This window comes from Lissotriton helveticus, chromosome 2_1 (assembly GCF_964261635.1).
Source record: "Lissotriton helveticus chromosome 2_1, aLisHel1.1, whole genome shotgun sequence".
Classification (NCBI taxonomy): Eukaryota; Metazoa; Chordata; class Amphibia; order Caudata; family Salamandridae; genus Lissotriton; species Lissotriton helveticus.
This window is the reverse complement of record NC_136059.1, coordinates 554,476,302-554,498,048: the sequence shown is the minus strand read 5'-3', so window position 1 is coordinate 554,498,048 and position 21,747 is coordinate 554,476,302. Positions and strand designations below refer to the sequence as shown.

General features: G+C 43.5%; 1 protein-coding gene across 1 annotated transcript in view; it reads right to left on the bottom strand.

Moving 5' to 3' along the window:
* Positions 1–1,824: 1,824 nt before the first annotated feature.
* WDR41 (WD repeat domain 41) overlaps positions 1,825–21,747 on the bottom strand; it is a 497,424-nt gene continuing 477,501 nt past the window's right edge. Inside the window, exon 13 of the mRNA XM_078675219.1 lies at positions 1,825–2,108. Coding sequence (XP_078531345.1) covers positions 1,956–2,108 — 153 coding nt within the window. The 3' untranslated portion in view covers positions 1,825–1,955. The remainder of the gene's footprint in view (positions 2,109–21,747) is intronic.

The following is a 21,747-nucleotide window of genomic DNA, read 5'->3' as shown; positions in this document are numbered from 1 at the left end:
ATAAGCATCGCTAGTAATAACAAACAAATCTGCTCTTTTCACTCTTTCTACCACCCTCCAGGAGATAACCTCAAATTCATCGAGCAACTCATGGATATTCTTGCGTCAAATAATAGCCATCAACATAAGCAAATATTCCTGGGGGACTTCAACCTCCATTGGGATGATCAGAACAACCCTGGGGTAAACAGCCTCAAAGCCTTTCTCGCTGACCTCAATCTCAACCAAATATGTAATATCCCTACTCACGACAGAGGTACTATTCTCGACGTCGTAATTTTGAATGTGGATCTCACACTACTTGACTCGATCCTCCCTTGCCATTGGTCAGACCATCACATTTTCATTTTCCAAGTCGTAGAAGATGTTAACAGCCTCCCAACACAACCCCTGAGACCTAAGATCTGGAGGAGAAACCTGAAAAACGTTGGTTCTATCCCTTTAGTATTAACAAACTCTAACCCTATATGTCCCCCGGATTACCTAAACGATGTCCAGGGTCTAAGCAATCACTTCTTCCACTCCATGAACAATCTTCTTGATAACATTGCGGCAGTTGGGCAGGTGCGGACCACACAAGCTATTTCAAACATCGGGGCGAAGAGCAGTCCGAAAGAGAGGTACGGATCTGTCCTCTGAGATAATCTAAATAAACAATTGAGTTTGTCAGACATAAGGTAAGGAAAGTCTTTGCGTGTCTTCTTGCACACGAGAGAGATAGGAGGGATTTAACGTCAAATACAGACTACGAAGGCGGAATCATATCGGCATCTGGATTGCAGGTTCCAAATGTTGAAGGTGGATAAGGGAGACTCAAACACGGGAGGGGTGTGGGTTCCTGATATAATGGATACACAGGGTGAATTAGATGAAGAAAAGGCAACAGTCCAGGGTCTTTCTCCTTCGCACCCAGGGCCGGGCTGGCCATAGCGGGCACCGGGCAATCCCCTGGTGCGCCGCACGGGTGGGGGCTGGTTTTGGGCCCCTGGGGGCTGTTTTTGTTACAGGGCCGTTTCTGGCCCTGTACCAAAATCGGCCAAAAACTGGCCCCGGCAAAGAGCTCGGCGGCACCTCCAACACCCCCGAGTGGGGAGGGGGGGGGGCGGCCGGCACTGTTCGCACCAGTGGATGAGCTACCATCCCCTCCCTTCCAGATGCTAGTCGGAGGACCGTCACATAATCATTCACTGCAGGATATAAAACAATATAACTGAACAAAATAACGTTATATATAATGAAGCAGAACATTTTGATGTGTCCTTGCATTAAAGAAGTTATCCATTTTTTAAACGTATTTAAGAACGAGAAAAGAAGTTATCAAATACCAGGTTCACTGAGATGTAGTATCTCAGAAATAGCACATCTTTACTTTTTCTTCAATAAGCTTTGATACCTTGTCTGAAAATTAACCAAGAACAACATGAAGATGTAATGTACAATTGCATAATTTTTGATTTCAGACCATACATTCCAAAGTCCAGCAAGTGAACCTCAGGCATTTATCCGACTGCAACCCATAAGAATGGGGGCAAAATTATACCCAAAATATATTTCTGTTTTTGAGAATAGCCAGAAAGTGACATGCTTTGAATGGCCGTGCCAAGAACACTGCCAACATTGAGGGTCACACCTCAAACCCTTGCTAACATTTTTATTAAATTTAATTTGGACCACTAATCCGCAAATACATATAAAGTTCATCAGGCTATCAGCTAAAACCTGACATGTAAATCATCCTCTTCAATCTTTTTTCAAAACAGAGTACCTGACATTTTTAACAGTGTGGAAAGTTAACATCAAATTAAAACATGTTGAAACATTCAATACATATTTACATTTATTGTTAGTTTACACAATACATAACGATTTTATATACATATAAAATATTGTTAACGTTTGGCACACTCAAACTCCTGCATACATTCCTTGTACGGTTATTTCTCCCATGGGCTCTGTTAAAACTTTGGCTGCAAACCACCGTTTTGCTCTAATTTCTCGAAAAGTATTGAACTCCGTAGTCTGGACTCTCTCTCTCCCAGTTTCCATAAGATAACGAGATGATCCGCAGAGCATGTCACGAGTCCATGTTCATTGAAATGCAGGAACATCTAAAACAAACACACTGGTTTTACTATACATATTGATATTAAAAAGTGTGCACACTAGTAAATTATATTCTCCTAAGGGGTGATTCACAAAAGCTTTTAGGAGTATGGGAAGTGGTACAACAGTAGGCCTTTTAACTACATGTCTTTGAAAATCAATCCCAAAACGTCCGATAGATACATCGGCAGCACTGAGGGCTGTTAAATCAGTGCATGCATGGCGGGGATCTCAAAATTAAGCCTGGGTGGAGTTCGCGGAGTTCCGCGTAGTGCAAAAATAACTCTGCCACGCTATGCGAACCTGCGCAAGCAGCGGAGTGCATTAGATAAATGCTGTTCGCAATGATTATCAGTGCCAGATGCTTGTCCGCACTGTGTAATCATCGCGAACAGCAACATGCACAACGCAAGCGGGTGCTGCTCCCTTTCTGCCGATCGAGTAGATTTTTACCCGAGCAGCTGCTTTCTCAACGCAAACGCAGTTTCTCGACACAAGCAGTCGCGAGCATACGCGACCACTCGCAATGAGAAATCTGACCGCCCGCTTTGAGAAATCTCGCTGGGAGGTTGATTTTCCATGCTTGTGACCGCCAACTTGATATTGACGATGGTGAACGATAACGATAAAACATGACGTTGTGAGGTGGATTTTCCTCGCTCGTGCTCGCCAACTTGATGTTGACGAATGCGAGCGACGAAAAAAATCCGCCCGTGAAGCGGAGTTTTTCGGAACTCTGCGAGCTCCGTCTAACACCGATTGCGGACAACACCGCAAACTCTGCGAGCGGAGCGAAGTCCACCGCCAAATATGCCTGTGGTGCTACACCCCGCCATGAGAGTGAGGCTCTACGAGTATACACAGCAGTTCCTGCCTAACCTTCTAGCTTTGCCATCTTCAGACTCCCTTCCTTCATAATCCTAGTCAGATTCCCAAACATTTTCTGCATTACTTTTTGTATTATTGGGACTTTTACCACGCAAAGTAAAATCATCAGCTGAAGAAACAGGATACCCCTGATGCCAGTCCTCACTATTTATTCAATGGCACTATGTAGCAACTCCGCCACTTACTGGTGACTGCCTCTTTCCCACCCCCACCGAGTTATTTATTGTTTTTTTTTCAGCTTATTGACCACACTGTCAATTTTGGTTTGAATGAGCAATGATGGGACACTCAAGATATAGTTGTGCTTTACTATGCTAAATAAAATAAATATGAACAGTTTTCAAAAAAGTGGCTGTCAAATCAAATACAAAAACTTTGGCTTGTGAACCACCAAATACTGACATTAATGAGTAAAAGAATGACTGAGTAAACAAAAACCTTGTAGTGTAGTTCCTATATTCCCAATAGGCTCTGCGTATTAGAATAATATATCCTATAGATGTGACGTAGGACTTATGTCTACTAGGTTCCTATCGAATATATTAGACTTAATTGTGAGTGCCAGCTAGCTCAGAGGGCACTAGAAACTTTCTCGAATTCACAAGAAGGGATTAGTCTCTGACAACCGCATAAACATGACAACTTTGTTTCCCCAAGATAAAACTGATCTTCAGAGTTGTGGAAACAAAAGATAGATATTTCACTCAGTCAATCGTGCATGCTTCGTTTCCCCACAGGTGCAGAGAAAATAGAAAGACGGGCGTTTTCAATAGAAGGATTTATTGAACAGTCTTCTTTCTCAAGCATAAGAAATTAACTGCTACAATCGTAAAACTGGTTGCAAAATATAATGCATACAGTAAAAAGAGTAGAATAAAATAATACTGTAAGTGCATTGTATGGTTCCTAGACCATAAATAAATACATACATAAATAACAGAGGCTAACAGTACTCAACTGGTGCTTTTAAAATACGCCTACCCCGGTGTACCTAACCTAATCTTAGCACGAGGGAAGAAGTAAGTGAGGTGTAGAATAAATATATTATTCTTTTGCCAAGAAATCCAGCTCCAGTGTTTCCAAGCTACCTTCCGGGTTGTTGGGAAATCGAGTCCTGAGCCTGACCATCTTCATTCCAAATTAAGGTACGGAGCTGATCAGCTCCGTACCTTAATTTGGAATGAAGAAGGTCAGGTAGCTTGGAAACACTGGAGCTGGATTTCTCGGCAGTAGAAAAGACAGCGTCTCTCTCAGTGCGTCTGCTGGAGGGTCTGCTTCCTTCGGCACTTGCAGTAGCAGGGCGTGTCAGGCAAGTAGATAGTCAAACTGCCCAAACCACCGTGTATTTGCTATGGCAAGTGTGGGTATATTTATACCTTGAAGTTGCAGAGTTTGACGTAAAGGTGGACATAATAACGTCATTAAAGACTCTCAGTTCTTTGAAAACACCATGAGTTCTTGGACAAGTCCGTATTCGAGCAAGGGGAAGTCCCTAGTCGTAGAAGTTGAGTTTTCCAAGAAATCGTTGTAGATTTTCAGAACTAGTGGAAGTAGCCCTGCCATTTTTGGACTGCTTGAGCTATGTCTAAATATGGTTATGATTCTTATGCCTATATAAGGACATAGTGATTTATACCTATATAAGGGCATGAATCTGGAAATTTACAATAGTGTCCTAAAATGGTTCACAACACCCACTCGACCTTATCATGTTCATCTAAGATCAAGTACTTAAAACATATAAGCTAGAGCATGTGTTTTTACAATCCCACCCAAAAATTCATGACATGTATTTAAAAAATGGTCGTACACAAAAATGAGCATTTGTACAGTATCCATTTAAAAGCAATGATTTCATTGTAAGCATATGATATGATATTAGCAATGCTAACCAAATTATTCACGAAATTTACATTTTATGAAATGGCTTTAGATACAGAAAAGAAAGAAGTCGAGACCATCCCATAGCAGAATATACAAGCTATTTTGGTTTGTGCATTAGGTCAATATTGTTTCTAGGAAGTAGTCAAATAATTCTTGTTCTCTAAGAATAGTTCTACTTTAAGCAGATCACTTTGTGCCAAAGTTTAGTTCGTTTTGGAAAAAAGTCAAATTAAATCAAAGTGAAATAAAGTTCCAAACGTGGAAGCTTTTGTTTTGAAAAAGTGAAGGTCGAATTTCAGAGTTCGAAAGAACGCTGTGTACTTATTTCAAAAGTTATTCTCAATGTCAGGAGAAAACATTAAATCATCAAGGCTAGCAAAGAAATCGTCTACCACAGTAGATGAAAGTTCAACCACTTCATTAAGAAGGTCAATTGTACACAGATGTGAAGCCTCGCCGTCAGCACCAGCCGCATTAGCAAAGTTCATTGCAGATGGTACCTGTGTGCCTGTTGGTCCGCGTATCTCACCTCCAGTTGGCTTTGCCGGTGAGATCTCAATGAATGCCGTCATCAGGATTGGTAGCCGTTGGGGGCAACACAACACATGAGCCATTACCGGACCCAGTAATGCGTCAACATCCGTTGGCAATGTCGATGGTAGTGTTAGACAGATATCTAACACGCATTCCTCTCCACAAAGCAGGCATCGTAGAACAGGTAAGATGCAATCTTGTCAGATTGGTCTGAATGACAGGAACCATGTAGTATTCAGATCTCTCAAACGAGCCAAGCCAAGGATCTGTCTTACTCTGTCACAATGCCGCATGGCCCGGAGCGCATTCTCAATGCTGACTTGGGTATCGCTAGTGGCCGGAATTGCCATAACGGAGCAGGAGGAATAAAAATAAGATCCCTGCTACGAGTTCCAAAATGAGAGGCAGGTAGCCAAACACAGAGTGTACAAAGTTAGCAAACACGTCCAGGACTGCTTCAAAGGTTGCTAACAGTCCTGAAAAGATCGTCTTAAATACATGTACAATACCGCTGGTATCAGACATGTTTAAGATACGACCTAACATTTCTGCGAAATGTACTAGGCAGTTTGTTGATAATAATGCATGTATCTCGGCAGACGTCCGTGCAACTTGCAGATCATACGTCTCTCTGGACGAGGTCAGTGGCACAGTTTTTTGCAAAAGAACGGCTTTCATTTTGCTTAAAGTATCAATTCAGTCAGTCAGTCAGTCAAGAAATCTTTATTCGATTTAGTTAGAAATCATACAAAGAGATAAAAACATTCTTATACAGATAAAAATCTATTGTACAATCTCATACTAATCAAATACATGTGATAAAGTTCTTTTGTTTGGGCTATATAGAAAATGTTTCAATATTTAAAAATTTATAAAATAAAGCTTGTTGGGAAAAGCCCAATACTGTCTTACGTGGTTTAGTTCTAGCCCCGCCACTAAAAAATTTGCCATGCAAAATGTGATACGAATGTTACTCAATGATTGAAGGTAGAGCAAAGCTGGTCTCACCTGGGAGAAGCCAGCCTCCTTTAAAACCGGTAACAAATGTTTTTTTCTAGGCTCTGTAAAAAAACCACAAAACATAACAAAATGCAAGGTATCTTGAACAGAAAAGTTATCGCAGGTACAGGGGAGGGCTAACTCTGGTTTTTCCCATGTTTTAAAGCTACCCAAATAAAAATGTATCAGGTTGAATCTGAACTTAGTCAGGAGAAACCTGTGGAATGGCCTAGTGACAAGACTAAGGTAAGGTTCAAGTGCAATGGAGTTTACTAACAGATAATGTTTTCTCACAGCCGGCTTCTGCAGTTCCCTTTCCTCACGCCCGCTCTTGCCCTAATCATGAACTGCTTCTTAGCTATGTCTACATCCTGTTTCTTAATACCCGAAGGGGATGTAAAGAGTTCCGGGCGACCCAGTTCTGTGAAAGACTTCTTCAGATAGGCCATCCATGGCACCCTTTTGAAGTGGTCTAGAGACATGACAACGTTCATAATCATGTGGTTTAGGGTTAATTCCTTATTGAGCCACGTCTTTAGCCAAAAGGTTAAAGGTGCCATGTTGAGTCTATCGATAACAAAATCCAAGCCCACCTCCGCATGTATGGAGAAAGTTGGTGTGGACTGTGAGACAGACAAAAGGGAACGTAAAAATCTATTTTCTGCCTTCTGTATTGGTTCGAGATGTACATAACCCCAAAGGGGTGAGCCATACATTGCCAGTGAGATACATTTGCTATTATAAACCTTTAAAAGGGCTTCCATCGGTCTGGCGCCCAACCTATTTGCAAAGCCCATAAGAGCCGCTGATGACCTGGCCACCGCCAGGCTTTTTGCCCTGACCTGGGGGCCCCAAGAACCCCTTTCATCAAAAAGCACCCCCAGGCCAGGAAAAGCCAGGACTCTAGTAACAACTTCACCCTTGCACTTGAAAGTTTTAGATATCCCCTTATTTCTGTGGCGCCCGACAACCATTGTGTGTGACTTATTCGTGTTTATCTTCAAGTCCAATTGGTCGATGAAGGTACCAAAGGCGTCCAGGAGCCGTGGGAGACAGACGCCGGTGCGAGTTATCAGCACCGCGTCGTCCGCGTACAGGAGAGCGGGGATCTTAGCTACTCCTGCACGCGGAACGTCTCCATCCACGTCTTCCAGGTGGGTACCCAGGCCATTATTATAGATTGTGAAAAGCAGGGGGGCCAGTATACAACCCTGCCTGACCCCGCACATAGAGTTAAAACGGGGCGTGCACCTTCCCTCATTTGTGACCTGCACAGCTGCAAATAGCTCTTGATGAAGTGAAGCCATATACCTGACCAGTGCCTCATCAATCCCAATCCTCAGAAGAATGGCCCACAACTTAGACCTGTTCACCAAGTCGAAGGCCGAGGAGAGGTCCATAAACGCAAGGAATAATGACCCCTCCTTGGCCACTGTGTACTTCGAGATCAACAGGTGTAAGTTGGAGCACTGCTCTAATGTTCCTCTCCTCTCCCTAAACCCGTACTGGATTTCAGCCAGCCCCCCACAGCTCTCAACACTATCCCTCAGCTTGACCAAAAGGCCTCTGCCTGAGATCTTGACTGCAGAGTCCAAAAGGGATATGGGCCTATAGCACCCTGGGTCATCATGACCCTTCTTAAAAATGGGAACGATGGTGGAAGTTACCCAAGTAGTTGGTAAGGGGTTGCCATAAGCGGCGGTAAATACATTGGCCAGGACTTCCGCCCATAGCGTTGGCGAATGTATGTAAAAATCGGCTGGTACCCCATCAGGGACAGGGGATTTATTCTTGGTGGTGGCCAGTATTGCTTTCTCGACCTCGACCCTATTGAAACGTATGGGGGGAGCCTCAGGGACCGTCAAGTTGCTCACTTGACAGTCCGTGTCAGTATCTGCATACACTGATCTAAAGTGAGCCAACCATTTGTCGTCCGGGATAACACAATCCATGACGGAATTGGTTGAATCGGAGAAGAAGGGCTGATTGATTATGGCCCAGAATTGCCTGCTATCCCGCAGGACATCCGTGCAGAGTAAATTCTCCCAGGCTTCGTTCTTGATTTTATCCTGTCTAGCCTTGACTGCTCGCTTGTATTCCTTCCTCAGTATGGCGATATCCGCCCTCACCCTAGGTTTTGCCTTGAGAGCTGCCATTAAAGATTTATGTGCTTTCGAGCATGTAGCGTCAAACCAGCGACGATGGGTAATAACTCCCTTCCTTGATTTAACCGTGAGGTCCAGCGAGATTTGGCCACAAATAGCTTGGAAGGCCCCCATTATTCCGCTATCTAGGGCGCTTGGGTTTTGGCAGGTCGCCACATGGTCCTCAATTTTGGGGAAAATTTCAGCGTAAAAGTTTTCCGGGACCACATTTGCCCACTTGAGCCTTCTTCCCTAGTCCACTGGACGTAAAATGTGCCCTGTTTTCACTTGCCCCGGCATCGGCCCCATAAAATCTCCCCAGGCAACCTCAAGTAGAACAGGATTATGATCACTATGTAGAGAGGGGACTGTCCGATAGGAACTAACCCTGTTTAGAATACCTGGGGTTACAAATATGTAATCAATAATTGTTCCAGGGTCAGTCCCCTTAAAGGTAGGTATTCTTAATCCCCCTTCCGTGGACATTGATTCTAAGAAGTTGAAGTTGGCCAGTAAATCTTCCAGCTCCTCACCCGGAGTGGTGTGCTCAAAATGAGGTCCCTCTAGTCCTACTACCCCTCATGATTACTTGGGCCACACATGAGCTTGCAAGGGTGAATGTTAAAATCGCCCAATAGCACGCACTCAAAATTAGTATGTGTATTACGACTGACTGAAGTTAAAAAGGAATCTAAGGTAGCGATATTATTTTCACCAATATCCCTATTCCATGAATTGTAAAAATGTATATATAATGTACTCCTAGTGGGACTAATTTCCCTTTCAACAATTAAAATATTTGGGGATACATTTTTGATCTGTCTTAGAGACCCTTTGAGTTCTAATGAGAATAAGGTTAAAAGGCCACCCCTAGCTCTACCAGCATTGCTGGGGGTAGCAGCCACAGCAAAGCTAGTGAACCCGTCCAACCAAAAGCTAGAGGCGGTGTCCCATGTTTCTTGTAGAGCCATAACATTATGCCCAGAGACAAATCTAGACCATTCCTTATCACCTCTTTTAGAACTGATTCCTGCCACATTCCAGCTAAGCATTTTACACATCCCTGCCTCATCATTTGGGTTACCACCCCCCTCTATCGGGAGAGGTGAATCAATTGATAGTCAGTCTATATCCTCCAGACCTGACAAAGGGGTAAAACGGTTACTCGTGGCCAACCCGCAACCCTCAGTTGCACTCTGGTGAGTCAGGGGATGGGGTGCTGGCGGGGCAGTGGGTCGCCTTAAGGGTTGTGAGTTTGTGGGTCCATATGGACTACCCTCTCCCTGTGGTGGCCTCCAGCCCAACCATCTCCCTGGGTAGCGTTGTATCTGCTTGGTGTGAACTGAGGGTGGGTAGAAGAAGCCCAAGGGGATGGGTCTCAGACGGTCCCTTGGTGATATGGCAGAACCGTCCCAGAATAATCTATCTCCCAGGTTAGCCCTGCTAAAGTTAATTACCACGCAGTCCCCTTGAGCGTTTTTTAGCGGTTTACCAATCCAACCCACCCTCCTTGCATAGATGATCATGTCCGCAATGTTCTCCCCGCTACATGTATCTGAGCACCACCTGTTAGCCTTAACCATAAGGTCCGCGGTTGGTTCAACCTCACCTTCCATTAGTTGGGGGTACCCCTATAAAGACTGCAACTAATGGGGACGCTTCAGGTGGTAAGTTAAGTTTGTATTCACTGGGGATTACCTTCCTGTGAACACGTGAGCTTGGGTGGTTAAGAGAACGTGGCAGGTCCACCATGTTTGGGGCGCTAGCCTCATTACCAAGAAGTGATGTTTTAATGGCCCCTGAACTATTCTCAGAAGGCGACACCCCACTAGGTGCCTGTACCGTTGCCCTATTACCAGACACCTCCATGCTCCCGTCTCCCTGCGTGAACAGCCCCCTATCACGCGTATCTATGTGGGGGGATTGGTTATTAACGAGTCTATCTATTAAGGCACATTTCTTTAAAAGTCCTTCTAGACAGGTATTTAGAGTGTCCACAATGTCCTTCGCGATACCAACAAGTAGGGGTTCAATCCTAGCAAAGAAAAGCGCCTCCGGTTTATCTCCCAGGAGGTCAGATGGTGCGCTAGGTGTGCCCATCATGTTGGCGTTCTTCTCCTTCTTTCGCCTTGCTTGTTGGGTTACTGGCTGATGGCTCTGCCTAATATGCCTAATGGGCGATGTTGGGGCGATGTCGTTGGTTATGGGGCATGGGGGGGAGGTTTTACAACAGTCACCACTGGTTCCAGAGGTAGGGGTGTCATCTAACTCCAGAGGATTAGATGTAATAATGTTTGTCAAGGAAGGGTTTGACAAGCCCAGTTCGTACTCGGCGTTTGTGATCTCCTTCGTAAGGGCCCCCACTGCCGAAGAAAGGTAAGACATGATGGAATTTGAATGTCTTGGAACTTTGGTTTTTTTCCCGCCCTCCTCCATAGTCGATGCTTTCTTTCGCTTACCCATTTGTAGTTGCAGAGGTTAAGGGTATGGCCCTGCCCTGCCTCCTCCTGCCCCGGACGGCCACAGACGGCCCGCCCTCTGCCCGGCGCCGTCCGCGACGCGGAGGAAGCTGTCAGAATTTAAGCGCCTCCAGGCGCGCTGTGGAGGAAGTGGGCGGTGCAGTGCTCCCAAGGCAGGCTGGGAGCTGTACTTTACCCCACTCCGCGGCCGAGCGATGTCACCAGCTCGGCGGCGGGGGCAACCACAGCGTCAGGGCCCCAACGATGTTGTGCTGCCTTCCAAGAAATCAGGTGAGCTGGTGAGCCTTGATGTCCCCCTCTGTGCACCTCACCAGTGCGGATCGGCCCCCGCTCCTCCGTGGAAGCTGTCGGGATTTAAGCGCCTCCAGGCGCGCTGTGGACGGAGTGGGCGGTGCAGTCCTCCCAAGGCAAGCTGGGAGCTGTAGTTTACCCCACTCCGCGGCCGAGCGATGTCACCAGCTCGGCGGCGGGGGCAACCACAGCATCGGGGCCCCAGCGATGTTGTGCTGCCTTCCAAGAAATCAGGTGAGCCTTGATGACCCCCTTTGTGCACCTCACCAGTGCGGATCGGCCCCTGCTCCTCCGTGGAAGTTGTCGGGATTTAAGCGCCTCCAGGCGCCCTGTGGAGGAAGTGGGCGGTGCAGTCCTCCCAAGGCAGGCTGGGAGCTGTAGTTTACCCCACTCCGCGGCCGAGCGATGTCACCAGCTCGGCGGCGGGGGCAACCACAGCGTCAGGGCCCCAGCGATGTTGTGCTGCCTTCCAAGAAATCAGGTGAGCTGGTGAGCCTTGATGTCCCCCTCCGTGCACCAGTATCAATTCGTATAGAAGAGATGTTCAGTGAAGGCCATAGTGGCGACTCCCCTTCTGTCTTGGTTTTTGGAAACAATACTTGCATACAAGTGACCCTGGCTGACACACTAACAAGACAGACTATTCCTGGCATCATTCCACAACAGCTGTGATCATTTAACATAATGTAGCTACCATTGGAAAACTGCCTAAAATTGGATCTATCGCCGCTGCCGGCGAACCTTGCAGGTGGCAAGAAAGGTTACTGGAAGAACCCTCGCAGGCTCGGAGCAAATTAACACCTTGACATAATAGTGTACCGCTTAGTGAGTTTTTACCATTTTTACCACTGAGAAATACCTCCTTTCCCCCACTCCAACATTTGTGTGTGTACGGTAAATCCCAGGTCGACTTAATGTATTCTTTATCCAACCTTTCATACAGGCCTGCTGGTATGTGTTTTAAGCAATACTGAAACTGGAAAATCGTCACTGGTATCATGATGGTGCCATGTATTATCCATTCAACTTCTCCGAAAGGGTCAATGGTAATCTCTCCAGTTTTTCTATGCTCAGCACCGTATAGTCTGCTCACCTCTGTGCCGACGAGATTGTTTACTGTATTTAACCATACAGATAAACCAATGACATAGTGTTGCTTAGACGCCAGGGCACACATAGCCAGAACAAAGGTTTTGTAACGTCCAGCCTAACAGTATTATAGAACGTAATTGAGACTTGTCATGGTGTAACATTAGCAAGTCCTGTTCCATTATGTCAATGGCAGAGGATACAATGCTGTCCAAAGAATAAATTCTGGAAGACAGAGTTGTTAACCCATTGTCAACTACAGATAGTACTTTCTCTAAATTAATACGATCAATTTCTCGTATTCTTTCAGCTGTTTCCATTTGCGTGAGTATGCAGCGTATATACCGGCGTATATGAAACGTTTATTACGTGGATTACGAGGACCCAGTAAGAATTCTCGTAAATCAACGCCATCTTTAAGCAAATATGAGTGTTGTTTTATTTGTGGAAGTGTGGATTTCTGCAGCCACTCAAGGCATAGTTTTCCTACACTATAAGTTGTTATTATTCCTGGATGTTGTCTTTGGATATATCTTGGATCTGGCGGACTTACTGTAAACCCTTGTGTCTTGTTCAGGAATCTGACTTGACAGATATTCGTGTCTGTGGGCCAGATTAACAATTTTTCCAATTCAGGATTTGTTCTGTTTTGTAGTCAAATGTAATGTATGTCTACCTCCTCATCTGTAGTTAAATTACTATCAGGTGTGGGTTTAGGTATGGAAGGTTTGTTTAAATCTTTTATCTTAGCCAGGCCAAGACAAGATGTCTGTTGAACAGTGTCATTTAAGAACATCATTTGTTCTGGGATGATGCAGGCTCTGAACAATGCTTCTAAACCTTGTACCTGCCAGTCTTTTGTGCCCCAAACAGATTTTGTCTCAATGTTGTCTTTCCAAAAGTCAAAGCCTAAGGTGGACAATTGAGCAAAAGAGGCCGCAGAATAAATTTGTTTACTATTTGTCAACATACTTTTCATGCCTGTCTTATTAACATTTTTAAAGATAAAACTTTCTGGGTTTGTAACATTAAAACCTGTAAAATATGGAATTTTTCTTAAAAATTTTTTAGAACTACCTTTTGGAGGTGTTTACTGATGACAGGTCTCGTTGTTCACGATGAGATGATTTGTGTGGTTTCAGGAACAAATTGATGTTCTTACTTGCTGTGTCCATTCTAATGTGTTTTCCATCTATCAGCCTTCCCAAACTTAAAACGAGAATGAGCCATAGTAGGACATAAAATACACCTAATCCAATCCAAAATTCAACCCATGGTGAAACCAGATATGTATTTGCAAGCTCTTGACCAAGTTCCGTTAATTGTTCCTTGAAAGTTTTGTTTTTTGGTGCTGTTTCAGGGTCACTGGGATCCTCAGAAAAGGTATCGAAGTTGATGAAATAGCCAGAGGCAGTTCTGTCAATAGTTGGTATCTCATCCGGATTCTTTGAAATTGCTGTAGTTGCTGGTTTCCTTGACATGTTTGTATAGTCAGATGCTACATCATTGTAGACGGGAGTTTCTTGACGAACTGTTATTTGGGTTTCAAGAGTCACAAGTTCCATTGCTTTGTGGCATAGTCCTTCTTTTCTTACTTTAGAATCTTCAAAGGTGATGAGTCTTTCAGTTTGACCCTCTTGATCAGTAGCAAAATTTGGCTTATGCTACATCGTGGGAGCCCACTGGGCCTTCTACTTATTATCGGCCACATGGCGTGCTTTTACCAGGTCAATTGATACAGACCGGTTCTCCTTTTTTCCAGCAAGGGGCGGCAGTAGCACTGTTCTTGATCCGTGGACTGCTAGAACTGGTACTGATTTTCTGTAAGAAGGCCCAAATTCCTTCTTGTCCGCTATTTTTTCCATGACCAGATCCCCAATCTTTGGAATCCAGACTGGTCTTGCTGGGACAGGTGGTTTTTCTTCAGTGCTCGTTGGCTTTTCGCTGGTGTTGCTTAGACTTCTTGTTGTTTCATTTAAGTCCTGTAAAACAGCCAAACGATCTTTGATATCAAAGGGTTTTTGTTCCACCACTGAAGTGTGACGATCGAGGTCTTCAACCAACATTCTAGTACCAAAAAGGAGTTCATATGGAGTGATTCCACCCAGAGAATTTCTTGGCAGGTTATTATTAAGACTACGTTGGACATTTATTAGATGTTCGACCCACCCGTCACCCGAACATAATACCCTAGCTGTTATAGATTGCGTTATGTCACAGTTTTTTCTCTCCACAACCGAATTTCCCTCAGGATAGAATGGAATCGAAAATCGCAATGCAACGCCCAAGCTGGCTATGGCCTCCTTGTAAGCCCTAGAGCTAAAAGCAGGACCCTGGTCAGAATGTAGCGTGCCAATTGTGTATGTGCCGATAAAGGCTCGCAAATCTTTTAAAACAGTTCGGGCGTCAGCCGAGCGCTGAGGCCGCATCCAAATGAATATTGTCCCAGTGTTTGCAGGACCGCTTTTGTCATTAGGGACATTTGAGCATGGATAGTCTAATGCTATCTGTACCAGGCTGGCTACGCTGTAGTCAGGAATCTGATGGTGTTCCAAGCTGCGATATTTGTAACAGTCATCGCAATTAATTCCGAATTCGTATACGCGAGCTTTCATTCCTGGCCACCAGGACATCTCTTCTAATTTTAATACAGATTTTGAGATCCCTTGATGTATAAGACCCTCTCCCATATGTGCTTCGTGAATCAGAGCAACTCTCCGGTACCTGTTTGGAATTACCCTATCCCCCACTCCAGGGATTCGAGCAAAAGGAACACAGTTTGCATCAATTATGTATGTATACTCGAGTGGATAGTTTAGAGGTAACGCAGTTCCGCTACCTTTGCTCGTGGCATTGACAGTGAGCATGGTTTCACCGTCTATTTTAGTTTTTGAACGAGTGATTGTAGCTACGGAAGCCGTTTGCACCGCTGCCTTCGCGGCTTCATCAGCCAATGAATTCCCTTCAACGTGAATGCCATCACGCTGATGACTCAGTGTATGGATCATGTGAGTCTTTTGTAGTTCTTTCTGTAAAAGAACTACTTGTTACCAAAGCATTTTATGCTTGATTGTGCCACCTTTTGCATCTTTAAATACATTTTGAACCCAGTTCTGCAGATATTCATTGTAAGACTGGATGCAGTAATACGAATCGCACACTATGAGTGTGGGGAATTCGCGATCGGTATTTTCATATGCCATCTTGAAAGCCTGTAGTTCAGCTTGCTGAGCTGTACAGTCTCCGAGAGATTGAGTTTTTGTGACCATAGGTCTGAATTTACCATTGTGCCAGCGACCTTTAACAATCGCAAACGCAGCACTATAAGCTTGTTTACTCCCAATTGCGGGCTGTGCTGATCCGTCTGTATATATTATACAGCCGTAATGTTCTAGAGGCAGAATTTCAGTAGGCATAAGACATTCTTGTTCGTATTGGAGAAATTCTTGTGTTCAAGTAAGGGTCAAAAACGTATTCAACGTCTGTCGCAGCAAGAGAATTAACCCATTGTATCCATCTCGGATGTAGAGCTTTTGCATTTGGAATGCTTGCCTTTGTCACTGCCTCTAAGGGAGGTACAGGTGTAACGACTTTAATGCGTTTACCCTGTGCGAGGGCTCTCTCCTTTGCTACCGCAGTTTGAACCGCTGTCAGAATTTTCTCTGTTGAAGTGAAGCTTGTGTGTACGAGTGTAATTTGTAAGCTATTGGTACCTTTTCACATTCATTAAAGGTTAGGTATGTGAATCCTCATCTCCCTGGGATGATTCGGATTACAAGGTTGCGTACATTGTTGCGTGTTTGTAAATGTTTTGTCGCTAACATGTCTGTTTGTACTGAACACAAAATTTCTGTGTGTTTTTGAGTCCAATTAGTAGGTTTGAGATCAGGTTTGATTAGTTCGTAGAGAGGTTTAACCCTTTCTGCGTAGTTTAGAATGTAAGTTCTTCCGAAATTCAGGAATCCTAGAATGGACTGTAAGTTTTTCAGCGTTTTTGGAGGTTGGAGCAGCGCACGTTTTTCTAAAAAGTTTGCTGCCACACTTTTGCCTTCACTTGAAAGTTCGTATCCCAAGAATAGGATGTTGAGGTGGGCAATTCTTGATTTTTTTAAAGTTGAATTTATACCCTTCAGAGGCGAATCCAAGTATTATGGTGTTCACTCTGGTCAAGTGCCTGTCCAAGTCATCATCTGTAAGATAGATTTCATCGACATAAGATAATGCCTCATCATCATACGTTTGTAGTAACTCTGTTACTCTGGCTGAAAATAATCCAGGACTGTTCTTGAATCCCTGGGGGAGACGACAAAAGTGTTGTTGTGTCCCCATTATTGAGAAAGCGGTCAAGTACCTGCTTTCAGGTGCAATGTTTTGACAGAAGAATCCGTTTGAAATATCTAATGTAGTTTTATATTTTTTCCGCACAATGTTATTCCTCAGTGCTGCACTGTGTGCATTTTGTATTGCAAAGGTTTTGCAGCAAGAGTTTAAATGTCTGTAATCCAAAACTGGGCGATATGTGTTGTCTGGTTTGGAGACAGGAAACAAAGGATTGTTCATTGACGAGGTGCATGTTTCAATCACTCCCTGGTATTCAAGTTGGTCTAAGATCTCCCTGACCTGTTTTTTTGCTTCTTGCTTTAATGGATACTGCCTCTGAGCAGTAGGTTGATTTTGTTAACTGGATTTCATGGTGAGTAGAGTCCTCATCCCATCCCACATGATTATTATATAATGCTGGAGCCTGGGCCACAGCCCATTTTCTGGCATAGGTGTATTTTCTATGAATAGGAATATGATTAGAGAAGGCTGGCATAATGATCTCTCCGCCATGTGGGCACTCCCTGACAAATTCAGGTGGCCAGTTTTTTTCAGCCAGAAGAATGTCATAACCCTTGGATAGTTTTTCCTAAAAGATTGCTTTTATTTTCCTAGTTATATCCCCCTCTATCCGGAGTGTTACTTCGTATAACTTGTGGGGTACACTAACCCTGGTGTCGGCAGTTTCAACCTTAATGTATTCATTCAGATCCACTGTCTCCAGATGATCTTTCAGGATCCTGCGAGCTATGGTGACTTCTGCTGCGCTGTTCAGCATTGTCTGGGCCCACTCCCCGTTCTTGAGTTGTGTCCCCAAGATCCTCGGCATGTCTGATTTTAATTCTTGCTACCTTCTTTTTGGAGAATTGAGTTTTCTTATTTTTTGGAATGTGTTGATCATCTTTGGACTTCACGTGTTCTTCTTTGTGTTCTGATCGTCCTCTTCTTTCGGATTTCTACGAGGAAGTCTGAAAGGTACGAGAGGATCGTGTATCAGTATCTTGATATTTATAAATTTTTTTTAAATTATCCCTATTTCTAAGGTTATACCTCTTTTCAGAGTGTTTCTTTTGAGGAAATCTACCTCTGGACTGAGAGCGCTTCTCTTTAGGAAGTGACTGCCTACTATTTTCCCATTTCTTTTAGGAGTAGTTAGATTGTTTTTATAAAAAAAAAAAATCTGGATTTTCTGTTAGTTAGGGCTTTACAGGTTTCCCTCCCAAATTATCTCTTCCTAGTTCTTCATAGGATTTTTCAATAATTCTGGCAAGTTCATACGGTTGCTCAGTAATATCGAGTTCTTTTAATTTTTGACGGATTGCCACAGATGCTGCTTCACCTTTAATGTTAGCTAATAGAATAGCTGAGACCTGTTTGAAATCTTTCAGTAATTTCATACCAAGATTCAAAGCTGGTTCTGGACAGTATTCATTTTGAATCTGTCTCAGAACGTCTGGTATTACCACCATAGACGGGACACCATGTGTTTTTGTGTAGATTGAAGCAAAGACTGTACCCCAAGTGTCACAGTCCTCCACGTGTGGTGCTATCCCCATTAGTAAACAGATTGTTAGAATCCTTGGTTTCTCATGAGGTGTACTAACGGGAAATGCTGCCTCTATTTGAGTAATTTTCTGGGCTAACCAGAATGGAATTTGTTCCCTTTTTGCGGGCAACTTACCGATGACTGACTGTATAGTCTGTGGTGTGATTTTGTTTGTGTTCCCCTGATGAGGTGTGTGTGTGCTGTGGAATTCTTATTGCAGGTTGGACTGTTAAAGTCCGCATGACATATTGTACCAATTGTCTATGTATTTTAATTAATTGTTTTAGCTGAGCTAACAGTTCTGGACCTGTCATTTGTTCTATGGCAGGATGTGGTGTATAGCTGGCTAGTACCGGCCATGTTGCTCCTGGTCTACCTAGTGGACCAAGCCGGGTAATGTGATTTTAATGTTGTAGGGCGCCTTTAAACCAGAGCTGATGCTCTTGATAAGTTAGTGGAATTTCAACGTCCTCGAAAGGAGCGTATTTCGCTGGAGGTTCCTCCATCTGGTAGAAGTGGAACACATGTGTTGCTGGATTTGCTTGTAGAAATCCATGAATAGAATACCTCTGTCTGCCGATATTCATGTGCCTCTATGACAAATATGACTCTACCACCTCTTGGTGATAGGCTATTTTCTATAAGCTTTATAGCTATGGCTTTCCGCACATTTTCTGGGCTGTTTATAGCATCCGCATCGTCATGTCGGAAACCTGTAGTGTCAAAATCTGGTTGGTTTGCATTTACTGCAGTTCCACTGCCCCCAGGATTGTCTTCGTCTGACATTTTGTTTAAGAAGTTTGCAGAGCAAGTTTCAATTAAATAAAGATAAGGTGCACAATATTTTGGAACACTGTATCCTTCAACGTTGAACAAAACCAACACTAATACATAGGATTTTTCGTCCTACTCAGTTTATGGCGGATATTTTATCCTTTAACCCACTCCAGACGTCTATTGGAGTTTTTACGGGATAAAGGGGTATCAGCGAAAAGCACAACTGAGCTACTCTAGTATCTAGTGATAAATTAGTTCCGTACCAAACGTTGGGCGCCATGTAGTGTAGTTCCTACATTCCCAATAGGCTCTGCGCATTGGAATAATATATCCTATAGATGTGAGGTATGTCCCTATCGAATATATTAGACTTAATTGTGAGTGCCAGCTAGCTCAGAGGTCACTAGAAATGTTCTTGAATTCACAAGAAGGGATTAGGCTCTGACAACTGCATAAACATGACAACTTTGCTTCCCCAAGATAAAACTGATCTTCAGAGTCATGGAAACAATAGATAGATATTTCACTCAGTCAATCGTGTATGCTTCTTTTCACCAGAAGTGCAGAGAAAATAGAAAGACAGGTGTTTTCAATAAAAGGATTTATTGAACAGTCTTCTTTCTCAAGCATAAGAAATGAACTGCTACAATCGTAAAACTGGTTGCAAAATATAATGCATACAGTAAAAAGAGTAGAATAAAATAATACTGTAAGAGCATTGTATGGTTCCTAGACTATAAATAAATATATACATAAATAACAGAGGCTAAAAGTACTCAACTGGTGCTTCTAAAATACACCTACCCCGGTGTACCTAACCTAATCTTAGTACGAGGGAAGAAGTAAGTGAGGTGTAGAATAAATAGATTATTCTTTTTTCAAGAATCTGTCCAAGAGTTCTCTTAGGGTCTAATCAGCTCCGTATCTTAATTTGGAATGAAGAAGGTCAGGCTCAGGACTCGATTTTGCAACAACCCGCAAGGGTAGCTTTGAAACACTGGAGCTGGATTTTTCGGCAGGAGAAAAGACAGCGTCTCTCTCAGTGCGTCTGCTGGGGGGTCGGCTTCCTTCGGCACTTGCAGTAGCAGGGCGCGTCGGGCAAGTAGATAGTCGAACTGCTCCAAACCACTGTGTGTTTTCTATGGCAAGTGTGGGAATATTTATACCTTGAAGTTGCCGAGTTTGACGTGAAGGTGGACATAATAACGTCATTAAAGACTCTCAGTTCTTTGAAAACACCATGAGTTCTTGGACAAGTCAGTATTAGAGCAAAGGCTTTCACAATGTTTTGGTAATGAATGGTCCCGTGTAGTGCAGGCAATTCCAGAGTTTAGGCATAAGGCAGGGATGTGGAATTCATATAGCTCGATGTCTGGGGAGGAAAAATAGTATTTTGTGCTTATGACAAGTACAGCACAAACTCTTTGGCTGCCAGTTTACAGTACCACATTATGGATCAGGGAAAGGCATTGCCTGCAGTTAAGGTAATATTTGTGTCCATGTGTTAATGCTGTTCAATCTTGTATTTATTTTTCATTAATGTAACACCCTTATTATTAGGGTGGGAGCTCTAAGTAAATGTTGTAAGGTCAGACTGCACTATTGGCAGTAGTTGTTCCGGGCACTGAACAAAACGACTGTCGATATGCTACTTGTGAAAGAACAGAATGCTGTCACTCACAGTGAAGCTAGCCAATAGACAGGGAGAAAGAGACATCGTGTTAATAAACACAAAAGGTCATGGTTAAAGCCAGACCTCATTAGGGGCCCAATTATTAAATAAAGTCTTAACATTGCACCCATGTCCTTGCATTAAGTGCAGATATATGGCTTTCGTGAATTCACAAGACTTTACAGAAGTAGGCCAAGAAATAGTACTCCTAGAAAATATTTGTGAACTGCATTTTAGCGTGAGCAGATAAGCAGGTGTAGATTTGCTCATGCCAAAATCTAACTTTGCAAGTTCACTTTCCATACAACCACTTTTTTCTCCACCTGGAAGAAGTTTTATGTCTGAAGTGGTCAGGAGTAAATTTCCAACCTTTCTCAGTATGGCAAAAGATTAGAGAAGAGTTGGTGAGAACCCTTACAATATGCATGTTAGAAGGTTTGCACAGACTAAAGAGGGCATTCCAACCCTGGAACTCTTGCTTACCATTACCTTCTGTCCCAGTATGTAGATCTGCGGAAACGTGACAACATAAGGGAATTGCTAGTATTTAAACCCTACAATAGAAGGAGCACTGGCATAATCTGAGAGGCTATTTCAGAGCTCCTATATAATGAGATTGCTGCCATAATTTGTCACTGCATTACATGATGATACTACCTTATGTATTAGTTCTCTCCCTCTTTAATGTCTGCCATCCTTCCGAACAGGACCTATTGCTGATCATAGAAATTTACCAGATAGCGTTACCGCGTTTGCTTGACTGTTCTTGGTCTTCTATCCTTCTGACCAAACTTAAAATTTTAAAATCTAAATCCTGAATTTAATTATCTTATTTTCCATTTTGCCCCCTTTTCCCCACCCCTTCTCTCCTTACTGGCATCAGTCTCAGGCATATATGTCTATGTTCTGATGATAATCCCGGTACTCCGAGTATGGGATCGAAACGTCATCAACTGCTGGACACCTTGACACTATATTAAGTGTATTACTGAATCGTGCTATGGTGTCTGCTTTCAGATG